Source organism: Anser brachyrhynchus (assembly GCF_964034855.1).
Source record: "Anser brachyrhynchus genome assembly, chromosome: 17".
NCBI classification, from domain to species: domain Eukaryota; kingdom Metazoa; phylum Chordata; class Aves; order Anseriformes; family Anatidae; genus Anser; species Anser brachyrhynchus.
Window position 1 is genome coordinate 4,198,172 of NC_137710.1, and position 22,654 is coordinate 4,220,825.

General features: G+C 48.2%; 1 protein-coding gene and 2 long non-coding RNA genes across 5 annotated transcripts; 1 reads left to right on the forward strand and 2 right to left on the reverse strand.

Moving 5' to 3' along the window:
- The first annotated feature begins 14 nt into the window (after window positions 1-14).
- On the forward strand, window positions 15-3,275 carry LOC308179674. Of its 3 annotated transcripts, none has more exons than XR_013940477.1 (2): window positions 15-573; window positions 2,230-3,275. It is a non-coding gene; the product is annotated as an uncharacterized lncRNA (long non-coding RNA). The 3 variants fall into 3 exon arrangements; XR_013940478.1 differs by having other exon boundaries at window positions 15-562; XR_013940479.1 differs by lacking the exon at window positions 15-573 and adding an exon at window positions 1,135-2,132.
- On the reverse strand, window positions 542-4,256 carry LOC308179672. The gene is made up of 3 exons (XR_013940475.1): window positions 4,028-4,256; window positions 882-1,124; window positions 542-774 (listed from the first exon to the last, which is right to left on the reverse strand). It is a non-coding gene; the product is annotated as an uncharacterized lncRNA (long non-coding RNA).
- Window positions 4,257-6,553: 2,297 nt separating this feature from the next.
- Window positions 6,554-22,594, reverse strand: DHX37 (DEAH-box helicase 37). The gene is made up of 27 exons (XM_080560165.1): window positions 22,436-22,594; window positions 21,550-21,719; window positions 21,275-21,387; window positions 20,591-20,909; window positions 19,733-19,881; window positions 19,146-19,238; window positions 18,584-18,680; window positions 18,014-18,127; window positions 17,202-17,303; window positions 16,590-16,704; window positions 16,177-16,272; window positions 15,504-15,580; window positions 14,657-14,795; window positions 14,320-14,396; window positions 13,504-13,736; window positions 12,975-13,086; window positions 12,278-12,384; window positions 11,457-11,645; window positions 10,947-11,071; window positions 10,583-10,699; window positions 10,294-10,466; window positions 9,785-9,899; window positions 9,449-9,586; window positions 9,004-9,098; window positions 8,490-8,563; window positions 7,549-7,646; window positions 6,554-6,958 (listed from the first exon to the last, which is right to left on the reverse strand). Exons 1-27 carry the CDS (start codon window positions 22,554-22,556, stop codon window positions 6,879-6,881), a joined length of 3,438 nt encoding a protein of 1,145 aa, XP_080416291.1. The 5' UTR covers window positions 22,557-22,594; the 3' UTR covers window positions 6,554-6,878.
- Between the last annotated feature and the right edge of the window lie 60 nt (window positions 22,595-22,654).

Genomic DNA, 22,654 nt, shown 5'->3' on the forward strand with positions numbered 1-22,654 from the left:
GACGTCTAATGTGGCTAAAAGCTTCTTGTCAGCCTCACGGTTTTATTCAGGGATTTTATTCAGCCCCAGAAGAGGCGTTCCATTTCAAACGTCCCTCGGTTTTCTTGCCGTGGGCACGGTGAGGGGCTGCTCCGCTCGCAGGCCTCGCCTGGAGGCTGCTGAGGAAAGGAAGCACTTCTGTGCAAAGAGCTGCATGGTGTTAAAGTCTCCCATGCTCATCACATTGCTAAAGGGAGAGAAGTGGCAGTATGGCCTCCCCATCCTGGGCCAGCAGCAGGGTGAGACAACACAAAGTGCCAGGTAAAGCCTGCGGGCAGGGCCGTGCTAAGGCTCTCTGTGCTGCCATCGCCCCTGTAAACGTGCTCCTGGCACGGAGCAAAGGACAGAAAAACTAAACCAGTGTCCAGCCACACACACACACACCACCACAGCGCTGGGACGCCCACCAGGCCCGTGGCTGAGGCAGATGATGGGCAGAGACCGCGTCAGGTCAGGGAGGCTGCAGGAGAGGCCTGCAGGTAGAGGCAGCAACCTGGCAAGGGAAATAGGACGTGAGGAACGAGTGAGTATGGAGTATGTATCTGAGGTATAATGGAGTTTGCAACTCAGGGATAAGGCCTTGCCAACTGAGGTAAAATCAACCACAAATAGAATTAATAACGCTTATTTATTAACTGTGGTCTCACTTACAGAGCATGGTCTGTTAGGTCCGTGTTGCATTCAGTTGGCTCCTGTGCCATCGTAGTCAAAACGTACAGCAATTCAAGGGCGAAGCTGAGAACAAAATGAGGCTTTGTTTGCAAGATTCACTGGATGCCATTTGGTTCAATCCGCTTACAAAATCCTTCGTTTCTGTGCACCCAAAGAAAAACGCTGCCTACCGAACTGACGCGGCTGACACCCAGGGCTGCACACCAGTGGGAAGGGAGCGGAGACCCAGCAACAGCTTCGTGATTGGTTTGGGGGAAACCGGCCTGCGTTTCCCTGACACACGGAGCTTTTACAGGAGGGGAATGCTCTGGGGATCTTCCCAGCCTCTCCTGCCTTGCATTTGTATTAAAACACAGCATTGCAATAATAATCATAAAAAAAGAAAAAGCAGCTCAGACACCCAGGTGGTTTATCTGAAAAAAAAAATAATAATCCACAAGTCTTTTGATTTTTGCTCAGAATGAGGTTGGAATCACGCTCAATGGCTTACAATGTATGCATGTATATAAACTAAATATTTGAATAGACTTTCCGTTTTAAGAGATCTTCCATCATCTGAAATTGAAAAATAATGCTAAGCTTATTCTTTAGTTACAGAATGTAACTCTGGACTAGTCCGCAAATAGTTGAAAAGGCACATGGCGCTCTATTTCATGACAAGATAATTTTATAACAGCCATAAATTAAGATGGTACAGCGCTGTTCTTTATCAAATTTGGCTAGGCAGCCAACCACTGAGCGCTGTGGGTGAATTTCATAGAATCAGAGAATCACTCAGGTTGGAAAAACCCTCTAAGATCATCTAGTCCGACTTTTAACTTGTACCTGAATTCTGAACCTTACAGCGAAATAGTGGAGCAACACGCTCCAAAAGCTTCAGATTCATGTTGTGTTCAGACTGCAAGGCAGATGTTATGCCCTAATGCAACCCAGTCCTTAAAGACGTCTGGTGGCTTGCAGGAGAACAATGCTTTCCCGTGCTGGGAGGAGCTTTCCACGAGCACAGCCACTTCATGTTTCTCCGACACCATCTTTGCAAGTAACCCCTTGCTAAGGTTTCAGGACAAGCTTGGTGAATAGCAGGACAGCGTTCCTAGCAGACCATGACGTATTGTACTGACAAATATTGATTTCCTGTGCCCAAAACACTCACACTTTGTGCCTATTATTGTAAACTCTTTGCGGCAGGAACTGTCGTGTTCTTGTACCCCTGTGCAGCCTATATTCCAGAACTACAGCTGCTCAGAGAGATCCTGTCCAGTGAGCTACTTACAGCAGGGATCTGCGGACATACCAGTAGCATAGCCAAACTAACACCACTTAATAAATTACTACTCTGACAGGAAATGTCACTTACATGTGTCACTAGTCAGCAGTCCCCTACCAGAGGGAGCTGGACATGCTGTTGATAACTGAACAGGGTAAATAAAGCAGCTGGTAACTGAACTGGGTAGATAAAAGCTGTTTTGAGATCTGCATGGGCTCAGGTTTCTGAGCCGTACCTTTCATCCCTCGCAGCTCTGATGACTTTCCCAGTCCAGACACAGCCGTACGAGCCAGGCCAGCCCAAGATCAAAGCAGTGAGTTGTCTCCTGAGAAGCCCTCACACCCTGCTCCAAGCAAAGCCTGGTAATGCTGCCAAGACTCCAGCTGGCCCAGGACAGCTGAGGTGAGCAGATACCACCGAGCCAGCTCAGAGCCAGCAAGGCTTCAGGAAAAAACTCCCACAAGCATCTGAGCTGGTGAGTACGGGAACCTGCCATGTCCTGGCTTTTTTTTTGCCTTCTCCTTTGTCTGTTTCTGGGAGCGTGGCGCAGAGAGCCCTGAAGCAGCTCTGTGCCGCCTGCAGGGTTGGGTGGAGGCGAGCTCTGGGGCTGCGGCGGTGTCAGGCAGGGTGAGCCGTGCAGCATCCCCCAGATTTCAGGGTTTGCATCTACCGCGCCACAGCTTGGCAAGAAAATACCCAGCTAGGCATAAAAATCTTGTGTTTGCATAGTCCTGTAGAGAACCAAGTGACAAAAGAGCCATCTGGTGCCCCCGCGGGCCTTTCTGGGCTGCACATCCAGGGTGCAGAGATTCCTCCTGGTGAGCGCGACGCGGCAACCCTAACCCCAGGTAAAAAACGGGGCAAAAAACGGAAAGGGCACCCCTGGAGATGCCGGGGATTGAACCCGGGGCCTCATACATGCAAAGCATGCGCTCTACCGCTGAGCTACATCCCCCTGCCCCGCGCTGCCCACCCTGCCTGGCGGCCAGGTCCGTGCCCCCCGGGCTGCCCCGGCGGGCACCCAGCGCCCGGTCCCACCCCGGGGGGCGGCCGCCGCTCGCCCCTGCTCCCTCGGGAGGCACCGGCAGGGCCAGGGCACGTCTGGCTGCACCGGCCGGGGCCTCCCCGGGGGGCGGGTGTGCGCTTCGTTAATTCGGCGGGTGGGGAAAGGGGCGACGGGAAGGGCGTGGGGGGGGGAATAGGACGGGCAGCGAGATCCCTGGGCATGTCCCCCCGAGATCCCTGGGGCTGCTCGGCCCTGGGTCAGGCTGCAGTGGCACGCAGCAGCGCAGCACCCGTTTATTTATTTGTTTCTCCGTCTTCGGAAATTGGAAAAGTGCAGGAAGGAAGAAAAAAAATAATCAGTAAGTTAAAAAAAAAAAAAAAATCACAAGCCTCCCCGTCGGGGAATCGAGCCCCGGTCTCCCGCGTGACAGGCGGGGATACTCACCACTATACTAACGAGGACGGTGCAGGCCGGGCGCACCGCGGGCCGCCTCACCGCCGAGCCCGCCGCCGCTCGGGCACCCGCCGCCCCCCGCCGCTGTCCCCGCCGGGACCCGCCGCCAAACGCCACGCGGAGCAGCCCTGCCTTCGACCGGGAGCGGGCCGCGGCCCCGCTCCGGCGGCAGAACGATTCGCCCGGGTGAGAGGAGAAAGAAAAAATAAGAAAACGCTCTGCCGAAACCCGGGATCGAACCAGGGACCTTTAGATCTTCAGTCTAACGCTCTCCCAACTGAGCTATTTCGGCGGCCGAAAGCCCCCACGCTGGCTGCGGATACGACCCCGCCCCGCACCCGTGGGTGCCCTGCCCGCAGCGCGCTTCGGCCGCGAACGCGCGGGGGGCGCCCGCTGCCTGCGGGACGGCGTTGGCCGGGCGGGTCGGGGCTTCCCCCGCCTGTCCGCGCTGCTCTGCTAACCCCGGGAGAGCGGGGCTGGGTCCCCAGGGACCGCACAGCAACAGCCGGAGGGGTGCCCGCAGCGCGGCTGCAGCCCGCTTCCCCTGGCAAACAAACAAACAAACAAAAAGAAAGTAAAAAATAACAAACCTGCAAAAAGCGTGCTCGGTTTTAGCGGTCTTGAGATGCAAAGCGGACAAACGCTCGCCTACAACCCCAGCCTTACCGGTGACCGAGCGAGGACCCCTGGAGAAAGCACGTTCCCCGCCCCACTAACTAACGGCTTCCAGCACGTTCCAGCACCACCACGGGCCATAAAAAGATCGCAACCTCCCCGTCGGGGAATCGAACCCCGGTCTCCCGCGTGACAGGCGGGGATACTCACCACTATACTAACGAGGACAGGTGCTGGTGGATCACCCCCGGGTGCCGCTATAAGGCTCGGAGGCGCCGCAGGCTCCGCTCCCCCGCCCGGCCGTGCCGCTGGGTGCAGGGGGCGGCGGGGAGCGGGGGCGGCGGGGCCGGGAGCGGGGCCGCACGGCGCTGGGGACGGCTGGGCGAGCTATGTCTGTGCTGCCGGGACTACATTTGCCACCACGGGGATGTAGCTCAGTGGTAGAGCGCATGCTTTGCATGTATGAGGCCCCGGGTTCAATCCCCGGCATCTCCACTTTTTCGTTTTCCTCCCCGCACGTGGTTTAAAGCTGGCCGTGAAGCCAGCCGCTTGTCGAGTTTCCGAAAGATCCGTAATTTCAGCTCTGTCGCGTGTAAATAGGCTCCGTGTCCGTTTTCCTGCCCGCGGCTGCCGCTCCGCACTGTGGCATTCCAGCATCTGTCACACGCACCCAGCTACCACAGGGTATTTCCCTTGCTCTAAAAAAAAGCTGGTATTTCTGCAGCGCTACATATTCCTGCCACTTGTATCCTGGCCTGCAGCGTCTGGCACTGATGGCAGTTCCTGGGGGGCTGGTGGGTTACTGCCCGCACCTTTCACACTGCGGTGTTACGTGCAGCAGCAAATTAATACAGTGCGAGCGGGGGGCTACAAAAGGTGAAGAGTGGGTGAAAGGAAAGGGGAACTTGAGCTGCACATTTTCACACGAAGCTTGAGCAGTTTGCTTGTGCTGAAATTCAAGGGCAGAAACACAGTTGTCCAGACATGTTCAGAGTTTAGCTCTGAATTCCTCTCAGCTTCAAACTACTGCGTCCTACCAAGCCCGAACAATGCTTCCCGGGCCCTCGGACGTCAAAGTGAACCGGGAAGAATTTCCCCCACGGTGGGAGTCAGCACAGGCAGGCAGCGGGAACAACCACAGACCCAAACGCAGAGTAGATTTATTCTCATTACTTCGCCAACCAGGGGATCCCCAAAGCAACACCCAGGCAGAGGCACGCAAGCGGGGACGCAGGAACCCTAAGCTGGGTCCATGCTAGGAGAGCACCAGCCTGTTGGTTTCGCCTGTTTATCAAGGGTTTGCACAGGCACAGTTTTTACCACCGCGCCATGATCCTCGCTGTGCTTCTTTGATCTCCTCTGTAGCAAGGCTGGGAGCTGGAGCACGTCCGATAGCACGCCTCCGAGCCCACCGAACACCTCTGTTATCTGTGCACAGACGTGCTACTTGCCAAACACGCAGAGCACAAACAGCAGTGGGTACAATTTATGTGCTTTCCTACATTACAATTGTGCAGACTTTATTCATGCTTGTGACCTTGCAGCTGGAAATATTTACAATCCTCCTCGCCAATCTTCGCTTTTAACCCATTCCCACCAACACCACTGCTGCACACGTGCCTGCGATGAAGGATGTCACCCGAGCGTCCATTCAAGGCACTGCCCAGCCAGCCCAGGGAGCAGACCCATCTCATCATTTTCCTTACCACCACAAAAACACAGAAAATAGTATCAAAGCTTAGTTAAAAAAAAAAAATCCACCCTGTGATCATGTTTTACACTGTTGTACAGAATACAGTTTAAACAAGTGTTTGGACTGCAGGACTACTGTCTGTGCTAAGGACTAAAAAGGCCTGTTTTGTATCTAATAGCTCTCTAGATTGTTAAATGTACAACCTGTGCGGGTCTGCAACAGCTTGCTCTTATGTAAAACATCTGTCTGCACAGGATGACTATTGCTTAAAGCTTCATTCACAGCCAACACCTGTTACCTGATTTAATTTTGATAACACACTGGTGTTTTGGCACTTGCTGAGCAGTACTCACGCAGCAACAAGGCTTTATTTTTCCCAACCTGCCCCACCAGGGAACAAGACGGGTGGGAAGAAGCTCGGGGCGGACACAACCAGGAGAGCTGACCTGGCCGAAGGGATAGTTTCTGTGCCACGTATCATCCTGCTGGGAGCCTGGCTGGACATCAGCCTGCTTGTGGGAGGTGGCAAGCGGTTGCCTTTGCCTCATTTGCTTTGTTTCTTACCTCTTTTTATCACTTTAATAAACTATCTTTATCTGAACCAATGAGTTTTCTCACCTTTGCACTTATTCTGCTGGGTGACAGACAGTGAGCAAGCAGCTCTGTGATCCGCAGCTGCTGGCCAGGGTCAACCCCTCACAAGGACTGAAGGTTCAGTCTGCATTGGGATCTGTAGTCACACATCAAGAAGGGCCCCACAAAGGTCTAAAATTTTGGAACTTCCTACATAGAAAACATTTCTCCCATCCGAACCAAGAATGATACATATTTATTGTAGACCGTATGACTAATGTAGTCCAAAGAGAAACTTTAGCAAACGATTGGTAAAATACAATGGATACAATTATCCAAACATTAATATTACAAAATACCAGTGAAAGAGCTGGTAGGGCTTCTGAGAACACAGCGGGCTTCCCCAGAAAAACAGAGCTAACAGCTGGTTCACTTCTGAAAAGGTCTTGCTAGCAGTTAGCAAGTGTATTTGCATCATCAGATTTCCAAGGGAACCCAAGCTCTCAAAACACCTCGGAGAAAAGGAGTCCCCCAGGAACAGACTCGGGCACTTCGCAGTGCTACTGTACTGGTGGCCAGTTCTTGGCTAGATCATCATGCATAGCTTCGGGGAGCCACTGACGATAGGCTGCGAGCAAATCTGGAACAAAAGAGAGGAGCGATTAGACGGCTGCTGGGAAGAGCAGACCTGACGGCATCAGCCTGCTCGCAGACAGGCTGAGGAATGAAGGCAAGACCCTTGTTGAGAGCAAGAGCCATCTCTCCATCGCTGGGATAGTGCTGGAGCTTGGGCACCTGAATGCAGATATAAAAGCACCGAGTAAGGAAGAATTACTGTGAAAGCCAACACTGTAATCCAGGGGAATTTTTACATTTCACTGCTGCTTGCATCAACAACTCTCATAATCTGGTACCTTAATATGGGCCAAAATCCATTTTACCAGGCAAAGAATTTTTAATGTATCCGTTGACAGTCTAGGCTTTCAAAAGCCCAAACCAAACAACTTCACTGTGATTAGAACTAGAGCAAGAAAGTTTTCTTAAGATACAAGGAAATGTTTCTTTCAAAAGTACAGGAAACTCCAGTCTTTCCCAAGAGCCAAAACAGACATTACTTTTCCTATACAGAGCATATCAAGTGAAACAGCCTACCTTTTTAATTATACTTCAAAATGCCAACTACAAAGTCCCCACTGATATGACTAAAGATTAAGCAAGCACAACACTTACACTTCGGATTTTTCTTCCATGCATCCAGTAAAGCATCACGATTATCACATTTTTCAGCAACTAGAGCCTGCAGGAGGGCCTCTGTCCTGGGCTGAAGTCTAAATGAGTCCAAAATAAAATGGTGCAATAAAGCAATGTTCATTAGCTCAGTTTAGCGAAGTGTTACAGCATTCAACTGACCTTTCTGAATTCATACTCTAATGTTATTAAAAGGCTAAATACAAATGTAAAAACACACGGCCTCTGGATACAGAGACGTGTCGTTAACTCAAAAAAGTTCACGCAGCAAAGAGAAAGAAATCCAGAGGTGCCATGCTGAACTCCACACTGACTACATAAGGAAAATACTTTGTTACCCAAGGGTCCTACAAATTAAAATTTGTGACATCAATCATATTTAGGGAACGCTTTCAAAATCCTTGAATCTATCAACTCCGTGAGAACTCAGACAACTCAGAAAAAGCTTATTTTGGTAAGCAATAGAGGGCAACAAGGGGAGATCACGGGAAGCAATAACTGTCCTTTTGAGGGTCACAGTTCTATAAACACAATCAGAACCATAAGAAAAAACATGGTGGAAGGTAACTGGAAACATGTTTTTGAAAAGAAGTAAGGACAGTGTAATTGGCCAAATCCCGAAGAGAAATGAGAAAAGTAACGGCACCGATCTGACAGACACACGTGTGAGCAGTTTACTTACACGAAGCAGCCTGCAGGGGTCAGTGCAACCTGTGGGGCTGTGCGTGTGCTTTCACACTGCCCTTAAAATAGCCCAGCTCTCTGGAGACACAATTTTTCTCGGTAAGAAAACTGATTTTCCCCTCCCTACAACTACATCTTAGATCACTATCTAGTACGCCCTTCCCACCATTGATTTTTTTTTTTTTAAGGAAGTTAAAAGTGTTCAGTGCTGAAAATAAACTTTGCTTTTTACAACTTACTTGGACCACGTCTTCAGCATTATGAGAGGACTGGAGAGCAGACACCGCTTGTAAGAACCCAACTTTTCAATGACCTGGAAGAAATGTCATAATAAGCATACAATGAACAAGGTAAATTGTTTTGTGGAGACAACCATCAATGAACATGTACTGCTGCAGATTTCAGTCTCATACTCTATTACTGTCTCTCTCCCATGCACGTCTCCATACCAATCTTGTCCTGACTGGCTTGCTACACAACTCCTGTCTCTCAGAATGGAGATACACAAGCTATAGCTTTTCTCCTTTGAGAAAACAGGACTTAAATTTGGGTGTCTTTCACCCAACATCTGATTCTCATGCCATCTCATACTTTTTAAAGATATCTTCTCCACCTAACGTGGCAAATTACTGCAGCCGTTGGCAAGTTATAAGGAATAGGGACACAAAAAGAAAGAAAACAAGCCTCATCTCCTCTGGAAACTAGGCTAAAAACATTGTTAGTGTCAAGGAAGTGATGCAGCTGGGCACTTACCTCTCCTTCAAGCAGGAACCTGGCAAAGTATTTATAGCGATCGATACCTTCTGGATAATCAACTTCCACAGCAGGGAGCTGCCAGCTAACTCGATCTGGAAAGAAAGATCTCATTGAATCTCCTACACAGTCAAAGAGGAGGGTAAATTTTCACATGCAGTGTGCCAATACAGGTGCTAACAGAACTGGAGAGGTACTGCCACCACCCAGGCAGCCTTGCTCCTGAACACGGGTAATTGCTGGGCATAAAACAGCCATGCCAATGGGAAGATGCTGCTATTTAAATACTTTTAATCCCATGGAGCTACTCAAACCACTGTCAAGCCCTTTGAACAGTCCATTATTATTATTATCATTATTATTATGGACAGTCTCATTAAGAGACATTACAATGACTATAGGACAGCTCTTAGGAAAAAATAGTGAGACACTTCAAGAAGCTTACAAAAGACACTCGGCCTGTGGCATCGAATCCTGCCCGTTTCGGGGCAGTAAGATGGAGGAGGATTTTCCAGAGGCTTCCCAAAGTGGCAGTATGGCGGCAACAGGGCAGGAATCCACTCGGGTTCGACTGCAGACACACCTTAGAACAGGAAAACATACTGGAATGAAGGCTTCCTGCCAGGAGCTGCCACTCATTAGCAGTCCTATGAGGAAAGGACACGGTCAGGATCTCATCTCCGCAGTTGTTATACGTCATTTTTCAAGTCAACTTTCTGCCAAGGCACCTCCGCATTCCTAACCACGTCTGCAGAACGGGTGTGGACCACAGCAGCCTCACCTCTCATATACAGTTTTGTAGTCTCAACAATTTCTTGGTACACCACAAACTCCGGGAGTTGCTTGAAGAGGACAGAGCTTGGGTGGATGAACACTGGGTCGTCCAGAAGAGCAGTCTTTAAGAAAGCACAGAGGATTGAAGCAGAGTAATATGAGTTACTGGAAATCCAATTTCTTGATTGTATTTCATTTTCAGCTCTCTCAGATGGACATCTATAGCGTTTCCTTAAGTGATGGAGGTTTTTAATAACACCATACTTTCCTGCTTCACTTTCTCTAGAGACATCAAGCATTCTGCAAGATGAACTAATGGTACTTCTTAGCTCTTTTATAACAATTCCTACATGAGGACTGGGAAATTGCAACACTGGGAACTTAAATTGTATGGAGAAAAGCCAGCACTCACAGCCCCAATGCTGTAACCAGCCAGAAGCCCAGGCTTTGCAGAGGAGTGCCTCTCTGCCCCACAGACATGAGGGAAGAGGAATTCAGGCACACCGAGCTGTTTACCTTGTAGGCATTCTTCCACTTTTCATCCAGAAGTTCTTCTGCCTGGACCCTTCGGGCAAGGTGGTCCCCCAGCCCTGCTAACACAATCTGTCTCAAGTAAGTTGCTTGAGCTTCTGTTGGGGGCTTCATCTTTGGATCAACATAGAGGCCAGTATCAGCACAGGCTGAGTTCACTGTGGGGGAAAAAAAAAGTTGAGTTACATTTCAATAGTAAAGGAACAAAGAGACCAGTTGAATTTTTGCCCCCCAAAGAAGATAAACATGGCATTTCATCTCAAAACCCATTTACCTGCTGTTGTTAGCTGCCCTCTCAAGCGCCTGACTTCCAGCATGGCTTTGTATCGGAGCCCGTTTTCTTCACAGAACTTAGGAGTACACCCAGCATATTCACAGGCCCCCACTGCTCCTGGAAGTGAACAGTCAGGTGGAGAAAATGGCTGTCACAATTGGCGTGTGCATACCACAGTTCCCCCTCATTTGGGGCTGTGTGTTAGCCTGGGACACTTGGAGGCTGCCTGGAGAACAGCCTAGAAAATACATTTTTAAGTCAGTTCTACAGCAGAAGGATGGCTTTGTATGAAGCTGAGGTCAGAGTGATGGGGAGGACAAGAGAACAGAAGTTAACAGCACAGGGAAATCGCTGTCTGCAGTACCTAACATCACCATGAGGTCTCCAAGCCTTTGCAATGCCCCTTGCCCAGCCCAGATCTTTTGAATCTGTAAAAGCCTTGCTTTCTTCCCCTTCAGCTTTGCGGTCTCTTCCTCGCTCACTGCTGGCCTGAAAGAAACAGAAGACAGCATAAGTCAGGATTGCGCTTACATGCAGATGGGCCTCAAGGTAACAGAGGCATCAACATTTCTACTACACAGTTCTAGCACAGGACTAAGACAGAGCTTGAGGGCAGGTTTAAAAACAAGCTACAGAAGAGCTCAGCGCCACCAGGGATTCAGAAGCTGGCGCTGCGATATCACTGAGCTGTGACAAAGTGATGCATCCTATACTTTTTCAAGACCAGATTGGATGGGGCTTTGAGCAACCGGATCTAGTGGGTGGTGGACGTGACCACAGCAGGGGGTTGGGACTAGATGGCCTTTAAGGTCCCCTCCAATGCAAACCATTCTATGATTCTATATAAATAAGGACGTTAGGGTCACTCACTCACCTGTCAAACTCTTCAAAAAGCTCCCGAACGGTCATTGCAGACACTATGGTAATGGTGTAAGGCAGGCAGTCATGCTGCTTGCTTAATGCCAGCATCTTTGCATAGCGGGGGGCTACAGGAAAAGTTGCCATTACTCTACCCAGGGGACTAATAGGGCAACTCAGCTTTGCTGCCTGCTGTTCCTTTAGCCTGTGGAAGAAGTAAGAAAAAAACACGCAATGAAGTCCTGCATTAATACAAGTCTGTGTTTCTGCCTTTGCCAGCCCAATTCATTTGATGTCACAACTTTGTTGATACGTGCTGGTCCACAATGCTAGGGCAAAGATTCATCTTCCTCACGTAGCTCCCACCTGCCCTGCACCCAGCACTCCTAGCAGTGCCTTTCCGTGCCCAATCCTCAGGCTGTGCCACCAGCTATGAAACCCTGTGCTTCAGGGCTGCAGAATTAGAAGCATTCTGGTTCCCAGCAGAGCAGCCCAGCAGACAAATAGCATCTTCAGCTGCTCAGACCTGCACACAACAGAACACCACGGTGGTGCTTCAGGCCCTTTCTGCTCCAACTCTGAGCACAAAGACAATTGCTGCAGAGTGGCCTGTTCCCAACGGCTCCAACAGCCACGTTCTAGTACCGAAAAACACATAGGGCCAGCAAAACAAACCCAAGCAAACCAGGGGCTGTTATAATGTCCATCTGTCTGGGTAAGAAGGCACACTGTCAGATGCAAGGGCTGAGATGGAAAAGCAGGAGGGAAGACAGCAGTGCCCACTGCCTCGGTAGCTTCATCACCACGAGGAAATCCGTGGGTGACCACAGACATTACCTTCCTGTCAGAGGGGGCTCCTTCAGGGCACCCAGGGCTATCAGTAACTCCTCAGCTGCTGCAAGTGCTTCCGCTGGAGGTGGTGTTGGGAACGGGAAGTTGATTACCTACAGACACCAAGAGAAAATGCCTCTCAGTACATCACTGACATGGCTCTGACCAAAAAGCAGTCTAGCTCAGTAAGAAGTCCTAGAAGGGAGTGAAAACCTTCCGTTCGTTTACGTGTACCAAAAAAAAACATTTAGGATGCTTGCCAGGAGGGAGAGGAAAGACCATATAATAGGAGGAAATGCTTAGAACAAAACGATTAGGACATGGAATACCAGCATCACCATTAGCTGCCGCTGACTCCAGCCACTGCCTAGGGCAAGCTGTTTTAAGGTCTAACTGTAAGCACTGTGCTTTCTGAAAGCACTCAACTCTCAAAACACAATCCCTATTTTGACAGGGGGATTTTTCATTAGTGAGAATATGATGCGAAAGCTCTTATTACCAGAATAACCTTGTCTGGTAAGGTCTAGTGGAATTCACAGCAGCTTCCGCTATTTGCAGAATGAAAAGGGAGTCCCAGGGCTCTGCCTCTAACACAAGGCACAGCTTCAAGCAATGACGATAAAAGGCATTTGTGTTTGTTTCTGGCTCCTAGGGGCAACCATTTTTATGAGCTCTGTAGCACAAAGCCAGGTTTACACCTCACCTTTTCTATATTCAGTGCTTTCATTTGCAGAATCAAGTCTTCCACTGGTCGATTTGTTATCTCTGGAGCAGAAAATTTCTCAAAGTCCATGAAGACTGCTGAAGAATATAACCTAGTGGACCAGAAACAGGCTTAGAAACTTGCAAAAAATCTTAACTCAGGAGATGTACATAAAAAAAATGGCAAGGGATTTAAAAAAAAAAAAATACACAAATAAGGCACTTGTGGGTACTATTTACATAATAATGTAATTATTAACATGGCTGAGACATAAAATTAATCCATGCTGGCCACCTAAATAAGGGTGTTCAGCAACAGAAAAGCCCCTGAGAAGCCAAACTGCCAAACCCACATTATCAGCGACAATTTACATTCAGCTTCACCTCTCCCATTTGAATGAAGAGCAGACAAACCCAAATGTTTCAAGCACCACTGGGTCCTTGTGAAGGGGGACAAGGGAAGCTGTCCAATTCACAGTGACACTCACTGAGCTTTGTTTTGCCTAACCCTCTTCCAGCAGCCAGCTAACCTGTAACAGTGCCCCGGTTCAGTCCGGCCAGCCCGACCTGCCCGCTGGTTAGCTGAAGCTTGAGATATCCAGGTGACTCTGAAAGACGAAACCCCAGTAATTTTGTCATAGAAACGTTTCTTGACTTTTCCACAGTCGACCACGTATTTGATGCCCGGGATAGTGAGCGATGTTTCTGCTACGTTGGTGGCTACAACACAGAGTCTCGTGCCAGGAGGAGGAGGCCTGAACACCTGCAACAAACAGATGGGTGTGTGAAACGCGTTGCCAACAAGGGAAAAGAGACAGGCAGTCAGCTCATGTGGGCTGCAGGAGATTACGATGCGTATGGCATTGCAGGTGGAACCCAAGAGCAAGACTACAGACTTACTCTTTGCCTCCAGCTCCGGAGGTCTCTATCCAGCTCAGTTAATCCCTCAGACAGGTATTTGTAGCACATGGGCTCCAAGTGGAGCAGGCACCCGCGGCCAATCGTATTTAGACACACTGCTGTCACCTCTGAAGCCCAAGAGGGAATGCAAGAATTCCTAAAAAATCCAGGATCCTGATGCGCCCCATGGCTGTGAGTAATTTTAACGTGCTACTGGACTGTTGCTTTTCACCTCTCCCAGCCTGCTGAACTAGCACATCAGGGAGATCACAGCCCACACGAGGCCTGCTCCAAACCCATCCCAACTTTCCCATCGAGCCATTCAAGTCTGCCCACTGATGGATAGTCCAAGGTGGACATTTTAACTCACAAAACACATGTGACTTAAGACGACAATGCCATGTATCAGCAAGGGCCATTTGCTCTTGTGAATATGAATCTTTTACCTTTGCTTGTTTCTCTGGTGCTAATAAAGAATAGAGAGGGAGCACATAGAGTGGAAGCGATGAATCTGGTTTCTCATCTGTGAAGAAACAAAACAATAAACTTAAATACACAGTGAGTCAGCTTCCAGGCTTATCCCCAATGTCTCCCTGAATATAATTTCATTAAAAAGCAGCAAGAAATGATTTGGCATAAAGCTGAATCTGGAAAACCTTACTAGCTTTTCCATTATACAGGTCCGATGTGCTGTCACACCACATTAGCTAAGGATGGCTATTTTATGTCACACATCTCACAGACGACTGCAGATAAGAAATTTTAATTTTTGAAGTGCCAAACCTTCTTCTGAGTCTCCATCTCCTAAATCAAGGTCAACATCAGATCCTGCAATATCATCATCAGTTTCAGCATCTCTATCTTCATCTCCTTCATCCACTGGTACAACAGAGTAATTGTCCAGATCAATCTGGGGAAGTGCCTGAGAAGGACAGGAAAGAAGACCACAAAGTTTTAAGTGGGATACAGACAGCACTTCTTAATGCTTATTGCAAATTTGAGCGTTTATTCCAAATGTTTGTTGACCTGAAGCTGGCAGAGAGATTGAGATTTCATTTGTATTTCAAAACAGAGAGTAAGGGGGGAATAACCCAAGTAACTATTTTAAACAGCATCCTGTGCTGAGACAAGTTCCTTCACTGGGCAGATGGTGGCAAAGGGTAAAACTTCTTTACTTCTACCGGGATCTAATGTCAGTGGACAGCAGGTTTGTAACACGACCTCCTTCCAACAAAGTGCAGGTTGGACTTGGGTGGAAGCCAAATGCTACCCTCCATCACAGACACATCGGTGTCAATTTTGGATAACAAATGGCAAGATGAGGAACAGTCCTGGAGCCAGCAAGTCTGGAACTCCTTCCATTAAAGTTTTAATCATCAGTACTTAAGGGAAATCAGTCTCCCGCCCACAATAGCCAAGGGCACATTTTAGCACTCTACTTCTCATGATGTAGTAGCTATGAGTGTAAACAGTATTGCTACATTTCCTGAGGGGGACACATGTATGCCACAGGTCTTCATGCAAGTCTAAAACAGCCTGACAGGGAACAGAGCTATGCAGGAGTACTCTTTCACAGGGAGGTACCTGCTCCTTCCTGTCTCTTGGAGGAATTCTAGCCATCACACATTACCGTAGTTTTCTTCCGCTTCCTCGATTTCTTAAATTTTCTGATTTCTTCCACTGATTCTTCTTTGTCATCATCAACTCCTACAAAAACAGCCAGTGGAATTACCATTAGCCGAGCATGCTTTCCTCTCAGAAAAGAGAGCGTACAGTCTACTCCCACTCCCACCTTTTTTAGGATTCAAAAAGCATCACGGTATGAAAAAAGTAAATAGTCACACTGAAGGCAGAGGGGACAGGGACGATGCACAAGTTTAATATTTCCTTTAGGAAACATACTGAGGATCAACAGCAGCACATACAGCGACTGTGTGCCTTGAGAATTAGGAGACAATTAGCTGAGCTATATTAGAATTTAACTTTCTAAAATTGCCTCGGAAATCCCACTATCCCCTAAACAGTCTCCAACAAGAAGCAGCATTTCCACTTGTAATTCACACCCAACAGAAAGTGAAGAAATGCAGTGCGTTCTGCGGAGCAGGAAGGCATCATGCACACAAAGCTTTTCCCCAAACTCAAAACGGCACAAGCTTAACAGTTATCACAGTCATCCACATTAAACCCTCTCCCAACCCTTTTTAGAGGCTTTTAAATAAAAGCTCTTATTTTAGGTGCAAAGCAAACTCATTTCTCAGAGAGAGAAATTCCAAGTGTAACAGTCCTTTATGCTGTAGCATTACCTGCACTGTTGTTTTTTTGGAAGGGAAAGGCTTTCCTCAGCCTCCTACAGAGAGAGTGAACTTCTGCCTGGCCTGTTAAAAACACCAAAATCCCACCTGCAAGAGAAGAAATCACTCTAAAGGTCAGCATAAGTATTTCAGCTCAGGTTTCAGATCTTGGTCTTGAAAAAAGACAGGTCAAATGCACTGTGAAGTAACAAGGAGGAAGAGTGTGTCTGACTGCAGCTATCTTCCACTACTCCTTCAAGAAACATTCTCATGTAACCGTGACTTAAGTGAAGGAAAGTTTTCACAAGAAGAACCTGCTATGATGCACAATACATCATTAGTTCTCTGCTGAAGTCACCAAAAAACTCAGAAAACTCCAGATATGTGAAGTGTGAAGAATTTGAGAGGTTCCACGGTGACCTTACCTGAGGGTAACATTCGATGGATTTTACACACTTTTCTGAAGCATTCCCCACTGTAGTCATCTAGGGGGGTTTTCTTGTTAAAATGGACAGTTACAGGGAATTGCCTTGCATCTACCTGGAGTGGAAATACAACAGCAAGCAAGCCATGTTTTGTAACGCCAGCACAATCGTTACGGACACCATGGGAGAACTAGATAAGCTCACCCTGAATTCTGTTCAGTTCTGGGTTTTGGTAACCTACAAAACACTGGACCCCCAGAGGTTATCAGTGTTGTCTGTGCTGAACACCATGAAAACAAGACAGAAACCAGACAATTCTCTCTTCCAAATCATGAGCTTGGATTGAGGCTTTCTAGTTCCACCAAACTGTAACTTCCAGTCTCAAAATAAACCAATTCTGCCAGAGGAAATTTTGATAGAAGTGGAGAGAAAAACACTAAGTCCCCAAAGAAAAAATAGTCTAAACAAAATAACCATTTTTTAAACTGACATCTGAAAGATTTCAGCACCAAATGGACAGATTAGTGTGTCCTATTTTTTATTTTATAAAGGAAGCTCTCATTGTATTTTAGCTGTTACATCTGGCACAGATCCCAGCGACAAGAACGATACCTGAATAACAGGAGGCGTAACAGAAAACAGCCTGTTGTTCTCCGTGAAATCTTCAACGCGAAGGGTAGCTGACATGACGATCAGCTTCAGTGGCAGCCCTTTCTGCAGGGACACAACGTGTTATTCTTTGCCTGAAGGCATTTGGCACTTATGCTACACAGCACACAAACCCAGAACTATTAGCTGGACCGGACACAAGTGCCAGCACCAAAGCACTTGCAAGGTAAGACAATGAAAGCACCACGTCAAGTGACAGGACACACACACCTCCAAGTGCAACACGTCTTCAAACACACGGGAACCTGCACTGGCACTCCTGATACTGTCAGCAGCTTACCTCTAAAACACTGCATTCCCTCCCCATTTCTTTTAGATCCGTATGAAAAGCAAAATCAGACGCCAAGAGCTGCCCTGCAAGGACCAACCCCAGCCTCCAGCATCTCCCAGGACCAAATACTTCAGTGTCTGCAGGAAAAGTCTCCTCCTAAACACCGTTATCGGCTGGCTTACTGCAGTGCAACAGCAGGCATCTTGCTTTCTAACAGGCAGATAATTCTAATTATTTACATGGTTCTTGTGGCACTGCAATAGGATATTGCCTGAGAAGTTTATTGATACATTTACTATCTTCCTCTTTTTGTAGGCTCTGTGCTTCTCTCATCACATGAAAAGAGAAACACATTTTCTGAGTGTTACTTCAACATTTGTCAGATTTCCATCGATTTTCACGTCACAGAGTCCCCTCCATCCTCACACAGAGCCCCTTCCTGTCTAACACCCCCTTCCCCAGGACACCCACTTGTAAAACTTACCTTCTCACGAAGAGGCACGATGCGAGACAAGAGGCCTATCAAGATATCCGTGTACATACTTCTTTCGTGGGCTTCATCAATAATAACCACCTTGTACTTTGAAAGCAGAAAATCCTGAGAAGAGAGAATATTTTCACCGCAGGAAGCCTCACTTGAGGATATCTTTAAATCAAGACAACCCATGGCTGCACAAGCACCGACCCCCCCCAGTCTCTCTCACGTTTGAGCACAGTTTCATGCGTTTATCCTCGTGCCATCTGACAGGGAACTATGGCACCATCTCTAGCTGAAAGTCCTACGCAAGTAGTGTAGCAGAGACCTGAATCCCCAAGGCTACACAAAGCAGCCTGTTTTCCAAGACTCCCTTCCTTGCTCTCATATAACACAGCAAGATAACCTAACGTTTGGAGGCTAGGGCAGGAACATAAAGGGCTGAGATGAAATATGTCTCCAGTGCGGAAAGGGATTTTGCTTTGAAAGGCTGGCAACAAATGCACGCAAAGCAACTGGCACCTCTTTCTAGCAGTATGAGACACCTTCCTTTTCCTAGCACTGAGAAGAGCAACTTACCTTCTGAATTTCTTTCAGCAGCACGCCATCTGTCATGAACTTGATTTGTGTTTCATCTGTAACATTTCCTTCATATCGTATTTGATACGAAACCACTCTGTGAGGAAATACCAGGGCAGCCACAAGAAAAAGCATGGAGAGAAATGGGAAATTTCAGACCAGGAAGCAGCCTTCAACCTAACTAAACTAAGACTTAATGCCAATATAAGAAAAAAAAAAGCACCCCATCAGCTCACCAGAGCCTAGCACACATGAAATGCTAGAAGCTGGGGTATACAGCGATTTTGCTTTAAATTATTTGACTGCTGTGGGACACTTTCTCGTATGGAGACAAACTAGGGCCACTTCCCACACACCACCTCCACAAAACCCTGCCTAAAAAGTTACGTACAACCACCGTTAGCACCAAATCTCCACGCGCTTTTTTACCCCACAGAAGAGTTTTTAAGTAACCCACCACAGCTTCTCACCAGACAGAACAGCAATACATCAATTTCTGTTTCAGTCTATCACATATGCAGTGCAATCTTCCCAGCAAGGTCTCATCTTTTTTCCTTCTCACCTGTGGGACAAGTTCATTTCCTTAGCGACTCGCTGAGACATGGACACTGCAGCCACACGCCGAGGCTCCGTGATCCCAATGATACCATTTGAACTAAAAGGGGCAAGGAAAGAGGAGGAGGATTTTTTGGCTGTTTGTTTTAAAAACTTAGAAAGATGACAATGGGATTTCTGCACAACTGCTCTGAAGTTGCAGCACAGAAACTGGATGCATCTCGCAAGAAGCATCTTGCGAGGTGCCCAAGCTTATAAAATACACATTTTCTTGCAAAGGTAAAAACAAACGTCTGTAAGCAAAAGTTAAAGTATGTGGAACAGGTAGACCTTAAAGCTCCTACGTGAAAGACAGGCCAGTGACTTTGAAGAAAACTTTTACCTGAGAGGTTTCAAAAGATTGCTTACGTGAAGAGGGTTTTCCACGTCACTCCTTCACATTTTTAAAAGCCAATTCAACACGGCCACTACCACCGCACAGCAGAAACATGGCCAGTTCAGCCATTTCAGAATAAAAGAAGCTACATCTGAAGTGACTGAGCTCAGCTTCAATTTTTCTAATCACATTTGCCGCATATAAAAGAAGACTCCTACCTGGTATAACCAGCCTCATAGAGAAACTGGGGTACTTGTGTGGTTTTACCACTTCCCGTCTCTCCACATATGACGACAATGGGATTCTCATTAATGGCTTCCATGATTACTTGCTCTTCAGCTAAGATTGGCAGCTTCAGTCTTGCTTCCTAAAATAAAACGGTACATGGTTTACTCACATCATTTTGTGTCTTGCTCCCTTTTTGTTTTTCCCAGGACCAAAAATGTTACGTAGCTTAGATTACAAAACCCATGGAAAGGAATTCTGCAAGCTTTGTGGCTCGGAAAGCTCTAAACCAACTGATATCAAACCAGCGTGTCCAAGAACAAGACTCATCAAAACGTCTTGTCAGAAAGCTGGCAATCTGGCAATTCCTGCACTTCAATTTCCGAAACTTCAGAGTCCCTTGAGTTTATTAATATAGCACTTGCAACAACAACTCTTTTCACAACCTTGCCTCGTCTGTTCAAAGACACGCGAACTCTTCCCAGCTCTGCAGAATACCCTACCCACGTCAAATGGAATAAAACTGCGTCAAATACAGCACGATGCAGAGCTGAAGGTGACTTTGCTAGATTTCTCAGAGAAGAATGATAAAAGACTGCTAGCGGATTATACATTAAAAACTAGAAACAATGCCTATATCCTAAAACAAAGCTAGTTTTCCTTCTGCTACATTAGACAGGCTTAAAGCTCAGACATGTATGTTTACAACTGGCCTGACCCTAAGTGCACCCTGCCCCACGCAGTATATTGCCAGACACGAGATAATGCTACGGTGTCTGCAGTGAATTAATCTGATGCAAGATGCTGTAATTTCCAAGGCCCTTGATAAGCGCTTTACTGCTCTGTCTCACCTGAATCTCAGGAGACCTGTCCACTGGAACGAAAATCACAGGCTTGCAAGACGGTTTGTTGGACGCTGTCTGGCAAACCGGGGCAGTAGGAACAGCCTGCTGGTCGGCCACGGGCTTCTTCGTGCCTTCCTCTGGCTTTTCAGCAGCATTCAAATCACTGGTGGAAGACTTTCCAGTTTCTTGTTTCTGTTCTTCCTTCTCCTCCTCCTCGCTACTGGATTCTTCCTCAGGCTCGGATTCTGAGCTGCGCCTTCTCTTGTTTGCACCACTGATGCTCCTGATCTTTTCAGGTACAGCACTCCCTGGCTCCTGCACCACCCTAGGACAACGCATCAACTACAGTTTGGTCAATGCTCTCCGGGACCTCAGGCCAGAGGCATCTTCCACAGAAAAATTCATCACCAGAAGTCACTGCCTGGGCCTGAGCACAGGTTTTAACCAGACAGGAAAAACTTCTACACCCTGTGTGTGGTGCAGCACTACAACGGGTTACTCAGGGAGGTTAACTCGTTCCTCCGAGGATCACACGTTCCTCTGTATTATCACATAAAAATAGGAATTATTTAAATCAATCCGTTCTGAAGAACCTGTATGCGCTAATAGGAAAATAAATGAAGCCAAGAAGGTTGCCCAGTTATCAGGCACTGCAACGGATCAGAATGGTTCTTCCCCGTAACGCCTTACCTTCTGGCCTGATACATGCGTTCCCCAACGCCCAGTTTGGACGTAGTGTACAGAAGCTTCATTTCTGCCTCAGAAGCCTGGACCTCGTTCAGCTTGCTGAGCAGTTCGGCTCGCTACAAGGGAAAAAAACGACCGAAGTCAGAGCTTATTTTCACCAGCAAGTAGTTTCATCTAAAGATCAGCCCGTGAGTTTCAAAGGCTGTGCTCCGGCAGATCTTGCCGTGAAGTCACATCAGGAGTCGCGACACCAGAGGTACGACCAAGCAGCCACATACCTGCTTTTTCTTCTCCTTCTGCTCTAAAATCTTCTGCAAGTTCTTCTTCTGTTTCTTGCTCAGGGGTTTCTTCTGGCGTTGCACAGCACTCGGTACTTTTTTTGGCTTTGCCTTTTTTGCTGGCAGGACCAGGGCGTTACTTTCGTCAACTCCCTTCAGCGGTGCCCCATCTGCAAGCATTTGTTCGGTTACTCACCTGCGCCAGGCCGGTTATTTTCAGCACGCTGCTCGACAGCCTCAGTGCAAACCTTACCAGATTTAGCTGCACAAACACAACCCTCACCCCCGACCAAAAAATAGAAAAATCCCAGTTATCAGCAAGGGCAAAACCCCATGAAATCGGCGCGTCGATACTTGGCTGGTAACAAGAATGTGAAATTGCCCTTTTTATTTATTTTTTAACCGCCCGGCATCAAAGGGCACGGGGGCAGCTCAGGACGGGGGCGAGCACGCGTCTCCCCAAAACAAGCCGTTTTTAATAATAAAAATCTGCACTAATGACGTTTTTGTGATTGCAGTGTACGAAAAGAGATTTTTGACAAGCGACATTTGTTCTGAGGGTGCAAGCGCCCACCGCAGAAGCGCTTTAATAAATGAATCGCCTTAATAACCAATGGCATTTTAATAAGCAACAGCGTATTAATAGGCAGTAGCTTACTAATAAGCAATAGCTTATTAATGACCAATAGCTTACTGAGCTACGAGCTCCACTATTGCTATTAACGACCACCAGCACCTTAACGCGCTCAGTAACGCTCAGTAACAGCTTAACGCGCTGTCCCGGCGGGGCCGCAGGGCTCGGGCAGCGCCCCGCAGCCGCCGTGCGGCCCGGTACCAGCCCCCAGCCCCCATGTCCCCGGTCCCGGTCCCGGTCCCGTCCCCGCACCTCCCAGCTGCACCTCGGCGGGCGGGGGCTGCTCCCGGGGCTGCTCCCGGGGCCGTGCCTGCGCGGCGCCGCGCGCCCCCGCCCGCGCCCTCCAGTTGTGCCGGCGGCGCGCGCGGCCCATGGCGGCGGCGGCGGCGGCGGGAGCGGGAGCGGCCCCGGCCCCACGTGCGGCTGCGGCCGCTTCCGGGCCGTGCGCCCTCTCGCGAGGAGGGGCGGGGC

Bases quoted from the DNA above. Each gene is read 5' to 3' on its own strand.
- DHX37 (XM_080560165.1), bottom strand. From the start codon at position 22,556: ATGGGCCGCGCGCGCCGCCGGCACAACTGGAGGGCGCGGGCGGGGGCG. The intron at 10,700-10,946 runs GTACTGCAGACA...GTTCACTTCCAG, and splicing joins AGACCTCATGGTGATGTTAG to GAGCAGTGGGGGCCTGTGAA. The intron at 7,647-8,489 runs GTAAGTTGTAAA...GGACTCATTTAG, and splicing joins ATGCTGAAGACGTGGTCCAA to ACTTCAGCCCAGGACAGAGG.